The sequence below is a fragment of the Rhinopithecus roxellana genome, chromosome 21 (assembly GCF_007565055.1).
Source record: "Rhinopithecus roxellana isolate Shanxi Qingling chromosome 21, ASM756505v1, whole genome shotgun sequence".
Classification (NCBI taxonomy): domain Eukaryota; kingdom Metazoa; phylum Chordata; class Mammalia; order Primates; family Cercopithecidae; genus Rhinopithecus; species Rhinopithecus roxellana.
In genome coordinates, this window is record NC_044569.1 from 57,622,002 (window position 1) to 57,636,074 (window position 14,073).

General features: G+C 48.1%; 1 protein-coding gene across 1 annotated transcript in view; it reads right to left on the reverse strand.

Moving 5' to 3' along the window:
- The window catches only part of ST8SIA5 (ST8 alpha-N-acetyl-neuraminide alpha-2,8-sialyltransferase 5), an 88,098-nt gene that overhangs the window by 20,727 nt on the left and 53,298 nt on the right, over window positions 1–14,073 (reverse strand). Inside the window, exon 2 of the mRNA XM_010386812.2 lies at window positions 4,871–4,963. Within this exon, the coding sequence (XP_010385114.1) occupies window positions 4,871–4,963 (93 nt within the window). The remainder of the gene's footprint in view (window positions 1–4,870; window positions 4,964–14,073) is intronic.

A 14,073-nucleotide genomic window follows, 5' to 3' on the forward strand; every position in this document is an offset into this window, starting at 1 on the left:
TCTTTCTCCCTCTTTTCTTCCATGGCCTCCTGTTTGCACCCAGGTCTCATCCACTCCCTCTACCCACTCATTCATTTAACACATGAGTACTGAGCTGGCACAGGGCCAGACTCAGAGATGCCTAAGCCTGGGTCCTGGCCCTCCAGGAACCTCTGCCTGGCAGAGGACACAGACTTGTGAACACTGCAGTGGCACAAAAGGGACTCCCAGTCCAGAGAGTGGGCATTTGCCCAGCTGGCCTTTGCTCCCAGCTTATTCCTTGGTCTCAGTACTGGGCTCAGCACAGAGTTTCCAGTGGCAGAAAAATGGGGAAGGGTGATGGGAGACGCTGGCCTGGGGAATTATCCTGCACGACCCCCGTCTGGGTGTGAGTATAGGCAGCAACTGAAGATTCTTATTTTAAAATAAAGGAGCTCTAGATGACAGGTGTAAATAATTTTAATAAGAATTATGACAATGCGTTTTCATAACAAATCATCATGGAGTCGTTCTTCATGTATCTGACACTGTCAGGGAGGGAAGAATTTTCCATGTGGGGATTTTCTGGCTGACTGATTTTTGCCACTGATTTCAGCAATTGTGGATCAGAATCGTTCCCAGATGAATCACACACCTCCTTGTCTCCTCAAACAAAACACCAGCCGACATTCTGCGAGCCCGAAGGGACAGAGCGCATCCATCAGACCCTCCATTCACAGGTGGGCTTTAACCTTTTCCCGAGGACTCAGGGTCAGACCCTCTATGAGTCCTTCTCATGGCGCTGGACTGGAACACAGTGAAGCCCCCGGGTCCCCAGATAATGTCAGAACCACTCGGATCAGAGGCGGGCCTCTGCGGCTCTCCGATTTCAGCCCTGGAGGACCTACTGACCTTCAGCCTAGACTCAGGAAAGGAGGTACACACACTTGTGCCCCATGAACAGCCCAGCCTCTCCTTCCCTCTCAGATCCCCAGGGCTTGGGGCCACAGAGGGGCAACTGCTGTAGAAGAGGTAGGGCATGCAAAGCCCAGCTCAGCCAGGAGCCCCAGCTAGGATGGCTGCTCACCCCAGGAGCCCAGCCCCTGGGGACAGAGAGGGTACCCCGAGGCAGAGATGAGAACCAAAGCCAGATGTGGAGAGGCCCAAACACCACCAATGGGAGTCCATAACAGGGACAAGGAATGGCAAGTGGAATCAATGGAAGGTGACTGTCTCTAATGTTCCTCTCTAAAGAGAGTGCAGTCAGACCTTGGGGACATACGAGGTCGTCCATCACACTGAACAGTGTTTGTGTTTTGAGCTCAAAACAATGGCCCTGGGTAATTTCTAATCTAGCCCTAAATGGAAGCTGTGACAGGGGCTGTTGTGGGCTGAACTGTGTCTCCCCAAAATTCATATGCTGAGGTCCTAACCACCAGGACCATAGAATGAAACCGTATTTGGAGATAGGGCCTTTTTTTGTTTGTTTATTTTTGAGATGGAGTCTTGCTCTGTCACCTAGGCTGGAGTGCAATGGCACAATCTCGGCTCACTGCAACCTCCACTTCCTGGGTTCAAGCAATTCTCCTGCCTCAGCCTCCCGAGTAGCTGGGATTACAGGTGCGTGCAACACATGCCCAGTTAATTTTTGTATTTTTAGTAGAGACAGAGTTTCACCATGTTGCTCAGGCTGGTCTCAAACTCCTGACCTCAGGTGATCCACTCGCCTCAGCCTCCCAAAGTGCTGGGATTACAGGCATGGGCTACTGTGGGGATAGGGCCTTTAAAGAGGTAATGAAGTTAAAATGAGGCATTAGAGTGAGCCCTGATCCAATATGACCGATGCCTTTACAAAGAGAGATTAGGGCACAGAAAAGACTCAGACCGGGGGTAACCATATAGGGACGCAGCGAGAAGAAGGCCATTGGCAAGCCAAGGAGAGAGGCCTCAGAAGAAGCCAACCCTGCAGTATCTTCATCTCAGACCCCTGGGCTCCAGAATTGTGGAAGAATTAAGTTTTGTGTACCTTGTTACAGCAAACTGATATAGGACCTAACACCAACATACAGAAAAAACACGCGTAGAGGGATGGGAAGTTCCCCAGAAGGATGACCCATTCACAAGATTTCTTACATCTTCCTGTCCAGACCTTGAAGTAACCATGAAGAAACTATACATTTTATAATTTAAAGAAATTAGTCAGCTGGGTGTGGTGGCTCACACCTGTAATCCCAACACTTTGGGAGGCCAAGGCGGGTGGATCATGAGGTCAGGAGTTCAAGACCAGCCTGACCAAGATGGTGAAACCCCGAATTTACTAAAAATATAAAAATTAGCCTGGCATGGTGGCAGGCACCTGTAATCCCAGCTACTCGGGAGGCTGAGGCAGGAGAATTGCTTGAACCCGGGCGACAGAGGTTGCAGTGAGCCAAGATTGCGCCACTGCATTCCAGCCTGGGTGACAGAGTAAGACTTTGTCTCAAAAAAAAAAAAAAAGAAAAGAAAAGAAAAGAAATGAGTCATTTATTCTCTGAAATCTTGAAGGTGTGCTCTCAACCACAGTGCTCTGGATTTGCACAGTAAAACATGGAAGGGCCTGAAAGCTTTGAATTCTGAGAAGACAGACTCTCTGCTACCAGCTTCTGAACTTGGCTCCGACAGCCATTTTTGCCACTAAATCAAAACTCCTTGGAGGCATGTTTAAAATACCAACCAGCTCACATGCCCCAGGCCTTGCTTAAAACCTTTCCTGTGGCTCTCATGGCCCTTGGATAAAGGTAAAACCCAAACCTGGGTCTGTACCATGAAGCTCCACATGGTCTGGCCCTACCTGACCCTCTAGCAATGCAGCTTCTGTGTCTTCCCCTCACGCTGGCATTCGAGCTGCCTCATCCTTCAGAGTCCAGGACACAGCCGGCTCCTTCCTGGCACAGGGCCTTTGTACAAACTGTTCCCTCCACCTGGAGCCCTCCTGGCCTAGTTAGCTCCTGTCACCCTTCAGACTGGAGCTCCAGTGTCCCTTCCTCAGGGAAGCGTTGCCTGACAACCTCCCCCTAGCCCCAGCCTGGGTCGGGTTCCCTGTCACTACCCTGGCTTCTTATGGTAACTGGTTATTTAATGTCTGTCTCCCTCAGTGGCTGTGAGTTCTACAAGGGCGGGCACCACAGTGGTATGTGTTCAGCCCAGGGCTCAGTGAAACTGATGAGTGGCGTCTGTAACCCACCTTCTCTAGAGAGGGTACAGAGACCATGGGTTAGGACAGGGGCCATAAACAATGCAGCTAATCCCAGCTGGATGCTGGTCTCACCCTTGGAGCTTTCCAGGAATCGCTGTGCATGACAGCCCAGAAAAGCTGCTGCTACTAGTTCCAAAAAGAAAAGGAAGGAAGGAAAGAGAGAGATGGATGCTGACATTTATTGAACGCCTATGATGTGCGCTACTGAGCATGCAGGCTGCTGGGCTATCTACTTTCTTTTTTTATTTTTTTTTATTTATTTATTTTGAAAAGGAGTCTCACTCTGTTGCTCAAGCTGGAGGGCAGTGACGTGATCTCGGCTCACTGCAAGCTCCGCCTCCCGGGTTCACACCATTCTCCTGCCTCAGCCTCCAGAGTAGCTGGAACTACAGGCGCCCGCCACCACGCCCGGCTAACTTTTTGTATTTTTTTTAGTGGAGACGGGGTTTCACCATGTTAGCCAGGATGGTCTCGATCTCCTGACCTCGTGATCCTGGGCTATCTACTTTCACATGCCTTATTTCAGCTAGTCTATAGCAACCCTTAAAGGGTAGGTAATAGTGTCCCCATTTTCATAGGTAAGGAAAGGCTCAGAGAAGTTAAGACATTTGCAGAAAGATTGAGATCTGCTAAGGCCCAGAGTCAGCTTTGGATATCAGGTCAGCCCACCCCAAGACCCATGCTCTCCCCCGATGCACACTAGCTGGAATCACGTCAGATGGGTAAAGGAATAACGGTCCCTGCCTGAGGGCCAGGGACCCCAGATGCCCCTGGGGTTATGTCAGGGGCCCATGAGTCCATCTGAGCACCCAACATTGCCTGCCTCTGAATAAACTATATTTTTTCCACATCCAGATATAACTGTTTCCAAATAAATACAGATTCTGTCATGACTAATACAGTACCAATTCCTCTAATGGGTTTGCTGAATTCATGGCAGTTCTGTGAAGGGCGGAAACCCAGGTGGGCACATGCATGCTAAAATGTTCAGCATGTAATGTGTTTTCCCTCCTGTGGGTTGAAGAGTCATAGGTGATGTACTGTTAAGCGGGGAGTGGGGAGCATAGCTCTTTTACCATTTGTGCAAAAAAAAAAAAAAAACTTTTTAAATCTCCATACACAGATTCTTACTCATGCATTGACTCTGCAAGGATACCCAAAGCCACATCGTCACCCCTGGGGAGAACTCGGTGGCTCTTCATTGAATAACCATCTGTACCGCACAAATTTTGTATTATTTAAATAATTTAAAAATCAAAACTTTTAATAAAATTAAAACCATCAAAGGTGATAGCAAGAGGGCAACGCTTAACCCTGCGATGCAACGTACTGAATTTCAGGCAAGAAAGTCCTGTGCCCTCTTCAGTTTCTACACAAGAGGAGCCAGCGATGATAATCAAAGAGACCCGTAATTGAGGCGGGGACTTTAACACCGAGTCACCAGAGGTGACCTTGCAAACTTGGCCTTTTGTCATAAAACAGGCACAATCATCACTGTGTTCCAGCCCTCCAGGGCTTTCCAAATGCCAGTGGTTCTGGGGAAGGAGACCTACTTTACGCTCTATAGGAACCTACCACATGTTTCCTGTTTCTTTCCACGCTTGCCCCCCCACCCACCCCTAACCCCTGCCCCACCTCCACATGCTCCCTGCACCCACCACAAATGGCCACACTCACATGGACAGCACCTTCACTTCCAATATTTCGTGCCTCAGCTCCAGGCATCTTGTGGAGTTATATTCAAAAGGCCCCTCGTAAAATTCAAAGTACCTGGGGACCAACAGAGACAGGTTAAACAGAGAAGCAGGTCAGGATGTCCAGGGCCTGCAGGAGCTCTTGTTGCAGGGTGGAGTGTCTGTCCCAGTGAAATGAATAAAGCCAACCATCCCCATCCCAGCAGATGACCCATTAGGGGCTTCAGGCAGACCACGGGGCCCTCTGGCTTGATCACTGGGTGGTCAATTACTCTCAGCGCCCCACTCCCCTGGGAGTGTAAGCATTTACAGAAGCATAAACCGATTTCAGCAAACAGGGAAATTCAGAAACAGGTTTGGTTCCAAGTTTGTGGCTGGGAAGGAGAGGGGAGGAGGAGGGATGCTGTGTGTACTGTGATCAGAGAAAGCAGAGAGACCAGAGTCATTCTGGCACAGCACTGGGAGTCTGACAGTGAGCCTTCAGGCCTCCAGCTTGCCCTTCCATTCCCTGCCCCTTGCCCACTTGATCCTCGTGACCATACTGTGACATAGCTGAGACTGATGTGCCTTTCTCCCCATTTGGCAGCTGAGAATACTGAGGCTAATCAGACAGAGCTTCAGGTCACACTGTCCATATAGGGCAGGACCAGGGCTTGGTCTAGGTCTACCTGCAGAAGAGATCAAGCCCCTTCCAGCACTAGCTGGCTCCAGGCATGTCACAGCCACCTCAGAGTCCCTCTGCCAGCTTCATGCAGAACATCAATGCCAATTTCAGCCAACACTTACTAAGCCCTTACTATAGGCTAAGCGCCAGGCCAAGTATTTGATGTGGATGGATGCATTCACTTTTAATCTTTCTAATCAGCCTATGAGGAAAGTGACACAAGCATCCTGAATAGGCTCTGGGAATTAACTAAGGTGCCCAGATCCCGGAGCTGGAAGGTGGCAGAGCCAAGTTGGGAACCTGCATGCTGACTCAAGGCTGCTCTTTCTGCCACTTGGCTATGAGCATGGCTGGTGTCCCCTGGAAAGGGCCCTCTGGCCTCCTGTGGCAGAGGCCCAGTGAGCCCTCTCCTCATGGCCCCTCTCTTCCTGGCGGTTGTTCAGAGGCAGGGGTGGATGGAGCTGGGAGGTTTGGATCCCAGGACAGCTTTAACATCATGAATCCAGAAGCCTGCAGGGCCAAACCACTGTAAATATGGGATCAGTGGCCTTGCAACAGGTAGTCTGCAAGAATCAGAGGTGAGAGGGGCTCCCCAGGGCCAAGGATTGGAAATCAGGCATCGCTCAAGCATCTCCCAGAAACCACTACACGCAGCAATGGTCATTTCCCACATACCCTTACACACTGGACAAACTTATGCATGTGCTGCTTTAGAAATCCTGAAACATTTTACCCAATATATTGGTTTCTTTTAAAAATATTGGTAGTTTTATTATTATTATTATCATCATTGTATTTGTATTGTCATTTTGTCATTAAAGTAATACTGTGATACTTTAAAAGTTATATTTATAAATATTTGTCCTGAATAATTTAAATATAATTTAATAGTTTTAAGTACTATAATTACATATTTAAATAATTTTACATAATATTTTAAGATATTAAAATATTTTCCACAACAAATTGGTCCCTATTTACAAAATAAATTGGCTCTTTGTTCTCATGTCATAAAAGAATTCAGGCCAAGTTAATAAGAAGTAGGTACTGAAGATCCCCCAAATATCAAACACCTTTGTGTCTTACAACTCCTTTTCTGTCTTTCTCATCTGGCAAACTCAAATGGATTTTTCAGTACCCGGCTCGAGTAGCCATGCTGCTGGGAAGCCTCCTCTGATCCTGACCCTGGACTCCCCCTGCTCACTGTCTCTTAGTTAGAGCAAATAACATTGTATTGGGTTGGTGCAAAAGCAATTGCAGTTTTTGCCTTTTTTTTTTTTTTTTTAAGTAATGGCAAAAACCGCAATTACTTTTGCACCTACATAATAGTACAATTGTGTGTTTATGTAATTGCGTTTCTTTCCAAACCATGAGCATCTGAATCACACAGACAGTGTCTTTGTTATCTCTATATCTTCTGTACTACAGAGGCAGGAAAGCTAAAAATGACATTTCCCAGACTCCTTTGCAGGTAGGGTTCTGGATGCAATTTAGGTTCAGCCAGTTAGAAGCATTTGCATGAGATGAATTCAGACCTGTTATAGGGGAAGAATGGCAAGCCTCAAGACACGGTTTTGCTGGTGCAGAATGTGGCAGAGGTGTCATGGCTCTTGGAAATTGCAATAGTGGTAACACCTTCATGATTATATCAGAGGCAGCAGTTTTCACGGTGGCCTCATTTCACTGCAGTTTGGGGAGGAAGTCCTGGGAGTTCAGCCATTTCTTCAGCTTTTCCCATGAATCTGAGCTAGCTGTGCCCTTAATAAATCCTTTTCTGCTTTAACTAGCTAATGCAGATTCTGTTATCTGCAAATAAGAACAAGGGGTCAGCCTGGGGCCACAAAACGAGCCCATGACCTTGGCTCTGACTCACCTAATTTTCCAGTCACACAACAGTAAGCTCTGGTGTCCTATCACAAAGATCACTGTTGGCAACCTGACCTGGTGTAACTAAGCCTTTTGGAATCCACTGAGTCAGGTAAAGCCGTGGTCCTAGGTTGCTGCTAAGAAAAGGTCCAGATTCAAATGGTGCAGGAAATCATTAGGTTGAGACTTATCCTAGAGTTCTTGGGAAATTGGAGACTTGCAGACACATCTCAGATATGGCTACAAAACAGCTGTGTGACTTTGGGTAAAACACTTCCCCTCTCTGCATCTCTTTTTTGTCCTCTTTAAAACAATCTGTTTGAACTAGGGTAGCATCTTCTCTTCAATCAGCCAGCCCTACCATTTCCTTGACAAAGCCATTCCTGCCTTGCCTCTTTCTTGGTTCCTCTTTCTCCTGCATCCTCAACATCACTCATATACCCAACTAGGCAGCATCATGATTCCAAATGACCTTGTGCTGTGGGCTTGGTGATACTTAGAGAGGCTTTCAGAACTGGGTTCACACCCCTCCACCCCTCATTAGCCTCTGTATGGTCTGAATGTTTGTGTTGCCCCCACAGTTCATATGTTGAGATCCTAACCTGCAAGGTAATGGTATTAGGAGGTGGGGCCTCTGGGAGGTACTGCAGGCAGAGCCCTCATGAATGGGATTATTGCCCTTATAAAAGAGGCCCAAGTGAGATGCCTCTTCCCTTTTACTATGTAAGGATACAGCAAGGAGATGCTGTTGATGAACAAGGAAGTGGGGCCCCACCTGAAACTTAATCTGCCTTGATCTTGGACTTCTCAGCCTCCAGAACTGTGAGCAATACATTTCTGTTGTTTATAAGCTAAGTCACTCTGTCTATGGTATTCTGACAGCCACATTAGGCCTGGCACTTTTCTGCTCCTTTGTTTTCTCATCTGCAAATCAGCAAAAACAATGCAGCGCATGTGCAACAGGGCTGAGAAAAAAACACTGATGAGCATTTCATGGAAACCACTAGCACACAGGAACTACCCCAAAAATGCTCATTCCCCTCTGTCCCCTTTGTCCCGCCACTAAAGAACACGTGATACCAGTGGATGCCACAGGGAGTCAGAGACAGTCTCTGACCATAAGCTGGTTGGTGGCAGGGCTGAGTCAGGGATGAACAACTCGAAGCTTCTCACTGTGTGTACTGGTGACATTCTCCTTCTGCTGTGATTAGTAAACCTCTCCCCTGACACCCTGTGGATAAAGCCCACACTAAGTCCTGCTTGGACATGGACCTGCTTGATCACCTCATCTCTGCTGGAGGATCCACTCATTAACCATGTGCTTCTGATGCTTTGACACCTGGGGCCTTGCTGACCTTGGAGGGACTGCTTCTTCCAGGGCTAGCCAATTGCTGGAGACAGTGAAGGACTAGCCTGTGAGTGCACCTTTCATTTGCAAACCAATCCAGAGCCCATGCCCCTATCAGGCTCCCATATTCTTGGACACTGGAATAGCTCCTGCCCCACTCACCCCAGGGCCAGGTCCCAGGCAACTGGGGATAGCCCCTACACCCCAGAACCCACTGAAATTACTCAGATCAACCAATCCTATACCTGCAAACCCTGCCTCACCAGTTCCTTTCCATGGAAATCCCAATGATGGTTCTTGCCCACACTTCCCCCTCGCTGCCTCTGCCTCCTTACTGATTCAGGCGCTTCTTCCCATGGTCTTGCAGGGCCTCCTGTTTCTAGGGATCTGTGAGTACCAAAACCTCTTCCTTCATGACAGTCATTTCCATATTTTCATGTCTTACCATATCCGATTAAAACAAATCCCAGGCAGGTATCCTGAAAACACTCCATGTAGTACCTCAGCCAAGTCATCAAAACTATTCCATGCCCGAGTCTAAAGCCTCAGTTTTCCCATCTGGAAAATGTAGCTAATAGCCCTGGCTTCTTTCTCTATCCTACCTGCGCTTTGCTTTTTTGGTCCGTACTGCTCTAGCTCAGTCTCTAAAGATGATTGACTTGAGGTTGCTATGGTCTAAATGTCTGTATCCCCAATACAAACATTAAGTTTAGTGTTTAAACTTAATCCCCAATGTGATGGTATTAAGAGGCTGGGCCTTTGGGGGGTGATTAGGTTATGAGGTCTCTGACCTCAAGGATGGGATTAGGCCCTGATAAAAGAGGCTTCAAAGAGCCTTTTGCCTTTCCACCGTGTGAGGATGCAGCAAGAAGCTGCCATCTATGAGGAACGGGCCCTCACCAGACACCAAATCTTCTGCCACCTTGATCTTGGACTTCCCAGCCCCCAGAACTGTGAGAAATAAATTTCTCCTGTTACAATAATAAATGACCCAGTCTAAGCTATTTTCTTATGGCAGCCCAAAAGAACTAAGATAGGAAACGAGATTTTGAGAAGCACTGCCCCATATTCTGCTTCTAACAGGATGCTCAAGGACTGCATTTTAGAGGGTATCATGGAAATTCATGAAAATTCCCATTTGGTCTGGATACAGATATACAGACATCAAAAATGTTGCTTAAATTTTTTTGTCTAATGACATAAGAAGATGCTCACATAACAATGTTGGGTAAAAAAATGCAAGTTACAAAACTGTGGTCTCCAAAAAGAATTATATATACGTATGTGAATGCGTAGGCAAAGTGAAGAATTGTAACACAATATTAATAGGGATAAATCAGAATAAATGGGATGATGGGTTATTTTTAAAATACTTTTCTGTGTTTTTATAAGTTTTCTGCAATGGTGTTATGATTCTTTTATTATTGGAAATCACTAATAAATGTCTTTTTAAGTCCCAGACCTTCTTCTAAATATCTCAAGCTTCCCCTTACCCTGTTAGAAGATTGAGGGAAGCATTTTCTCCAACCTTCTTAAACTTCACTAGCCTCTCAAAGTGACTTCATCACTGTCTCTTCTTTCAATGCTAGAAAGACTATCTTTACCCGCCTCAAAGGGGAGGGGACCCTGGCACCATGTAGGGCATCTCACAGGTATAAATAGTCCCAGTGGGTCATATCAGGAGCCCAACTCCTCTCAAATGCCACTCAGTTTCCAGCAGCCAAATATGATGCTGGCGCCAGGCTGCATCTGCTCTGCCCCATCTCTCTGCCCTCTGCTAAGTGAGAAGACAAATGCAGAAGGCCAGAAAGAGGTGAACACAGTGGCCCTGGACATGAGTTCTCCTCCCTCTGCCCAGACTGGGCTGCAGCTTTGTGGGCTAAGGAGCTAAGGAGATCTCCTTTCTTTCTTTCTTTCTTTTTTTTTTTTTTGAGACGGAGTCTCGCTCTGTCTCCCAGGCTGGAGTGCAGTGGCACAATTTCGGCTCACTGCAACCTCTGCCTCCCGGGTTCAAGCGATTCTCCTGAGGGGGCCTCCTTTCAGCATGCCCAGGGTTTGGCCCTCTGAGAGCCTGGGTCTGTAATTCCTTTGAGCCCTTCCCCAAGAGCCTGCCCCACAGAGGCTCCCCTGTTGGCCTGATTCCCTTTCCAGAGCTTCTCCAGGGCCATGGTTCCTTTCTTGGGGGCCAAAGTACTCTGGGTCCCAGCAACCACTGGCTGCTATAAGATGAGGTCCATGCATTCAGCTTTCTATCTAACACTTCTCCATCCCCACCCTCAGACACCGATGGTATTCCAGAGAATAGGAACCCGGGGGGGTCCCTGTGTCATGCACAAATACCTGTTAAACCTCCACTAGCCCTAGGTGAACAGGGAAGCTACCTCAGCTCAGTAATCTGAACACCTAGACTCCTGTTGAGCTCGGTGCAGAGTCTCAGAGAACCATGGAGTTGTTTACTTATTCCACACTGGTTAGAGACACCACTAGCCCATATGGCACCTCTGTGCAAATCAGGAAAAAGCACCATTTTCTTCAGACAAATTAAGCCACATGCACTAGGTGCATGGCTGGTCAAGAGAGTAAGCTGTACTTCAGCCCCACTTGACTCCTTGCCTGAGCATCTTTGTGCAGTGCCCACCTTGCACAACTGTGCAGCCTGATACCAGACTCTTTAACTTGGTCTCATTCAATCCTCCCAATAACCCTATGAGGCAAGCATAATTTCCCCCCATTTTATATCTGAGACGCAAACTACAAGAGGTAAAGTAACTTGCCCAAGGTCATTCAGCTAGTAAATGGTGGCACTGGAAAAAAACCCGAGGACTGTGAGAGCCTGGAACCCCTGCTCTTAATAATGTCACTGCACTTCCTCTCCCTGACTCTGACAGCCACCGTTCTCTGGGGGTTTTCTCAGTCAGCAGCCCTTCCCCCTCCCAAGGGCAACAGCCCTTCAGTGAGCTCAGCACTATTTCTAGAGCCAGAACAGCTGCTGTCTCGAGATAGCACACGACCCGTCACAGCAAACGCACAGAAATCAGAGTCTCAAAATTGCAGCCTGACAATTCAAAGGACTGAAGTGTCTTCCCAGATAGGTAGGAGAGGGGCAAGAAAGGCTCAGCTGTTAACAACTGCAGGTCACAACTATCAGGAGACACTCCATGGCAGTGGAGAGCCCTGGCTCCGACCCCTGGCTGGTCCACAGGCCAGCTCAGCAGCCTTGAACCTCACCTGCCCTCTTTGGGCCACAGTTCACTCATCTGTCCCCAGGAATTATCAGAGCTGTTTTGAGGTATCAGAACTGGATGCTAAAAAGCCTGATGTTCTCAGTGCAACCCTAAATAGTCCTGGGATTAATCTTCCCCAGGTGTGCACCTCACACCAAGCCTGAGGGTCATTTCTGGCACAGGGTAGGGGTTGGGGATATCGGGGCAAAGCCCGGTGTCTAGATTCATTCCTCCTTCCCCACCCAGGAGTTCTGCAGGGCCCCAGATCCAGTGTCTAGCACATTCCCTGTGAGAGTATGTATGTGATGACCTTATTTTCCAGGCCAGATTAGGGGGCTCCGAAAGACTTCCCTTTGTAAAATTCAGCTCAACAGCCAGGAACGCCTCAGTGTGTGAATGCTAGCACTGGCCAGTATCCCTACTGCTGCTGGTGGACTTTGACCACCATCCCCACAGGTGCCCTAGCCAAGAGCTACATCCTAGCTGCCTCCTTCTCCTTCCTTCATCTTCCACCAACTCTCACCACTTCTCCTCCTAGTCCTTGTCTCCACCCCAGTGCCAGGGACAGGATTCGGTCTTCTCCCTGCTGGAGGAGTCCCCCTGTCTGGAATAACCTTTGTTGTTGTCTTGCTAGTCCCTGCCTACTCATCCAACAGAATCAGCCCAGGGGTCAGCTTCCACTGGCTCCATTCGTGGCCCTCCTCCCTCTATGCCTGCAGCCCCTGGGCACCCCTCCAGTCCAGCTCTTATTATGTGGAATTACACACAGCTCCTCCATGGCCTGCCTGTACTGTTGATGTGTGAGAAGGGCTTTTCTCCTCTTTTACTCAACGAAGATTTATGGACCCTCTACTGTGTGCCAGGCACTGTTTCAGGCCAGAATGTACTGATGAACTAGCCAGAGTCCCTGCCCTCATGGCACTTCCATGGGGGTGACAATAAATGATTCATTCAATATAATGCCAAGTAGCCGTAACTCTTCCAAAAAAAGTAGGACAAGGAATTGGAGGGTTCCTGGAAGGATAGTGGGGGGCCCAGGAAGGCCACTCTGGACAGGGGATATGAATAGAGGTATGGAGCCCTATGTGGATGTGCGGGAAGAGCTTCCCAGAGAAAGACCAGTGAGTAAATACAATCACTTACTCCGCAGCAGCAGCTGCCAATGTGGCTAGGCAGGGCTGTGGAGGTCAGACAGGTGAGCAGAGCCAGGTCTAGCTGGGCCTGTGGGCCACCCAGTATCATGGGGACTCAGCAGAGGAACAACATGATCTGATGTGGGGATAAGGGATTGTAAAAGGAGAGAGGGCGGGCTATTGCAGCATGAGAAGACAGTCGATTGCACCAAGGGATGGCAAAGGAAGTGGGGAGAAGGAGACAGACCCAAAAAATAGTTTAGGAATGAAACCAGCAGGATGCGCTGATAATTTAGAAAGTGAAGAAATGTCCCTGTCTGACAGCTTTAAAGAGAGTAGTGGTTCTCCCAGCATGGAGTTTGAGATCTCAGAACCAACAGACTGCCTCCTCAAGTGGGTCCCTGACCCCTGAGTAGCCTAACTGGGAGGTACCCCCCAGTAGGGGCAGACTGACACCTCGCATGGCCGGGTACACCTCTGAGACAAAGCTTCCAGAGGAATGATCAGGCAGCAACATTTGCTGTTCAGCAATGTTCACTGTTCTGCAGCCTCTGCTGCTGATACCCAGGCAAACAGGGTCTGGAGTAGACCTCCAGCAAATTCCAACAGACCTGCAGCTGTGGGTTCTGACTGTTAGAAGGAAAACTAACAAACAGAAAGGACATCCACACCAAAACTCCATCTGTACATCACCATCATCAAAGACCAAAGGTAGATAAAACCACAAAGATGGGGAAAAAACAGATCAGAAAAGCTGAAAATTCTAAAAATCAGAGCGCCTCTCCCCGTCCAAAGGAACGCAGCTCCTCACCAGCAATGGAACAAAACTGGATGGAGAATGACTTTGATGAGTTGAGAGAAGAAGGCTTCAGACGATCAAACTTCTCCAAGCTAAAGGAGGAAGTTTGAACCCATCGCAAAGAAGCTAAAAACGTTGAAAAAACATTAGAC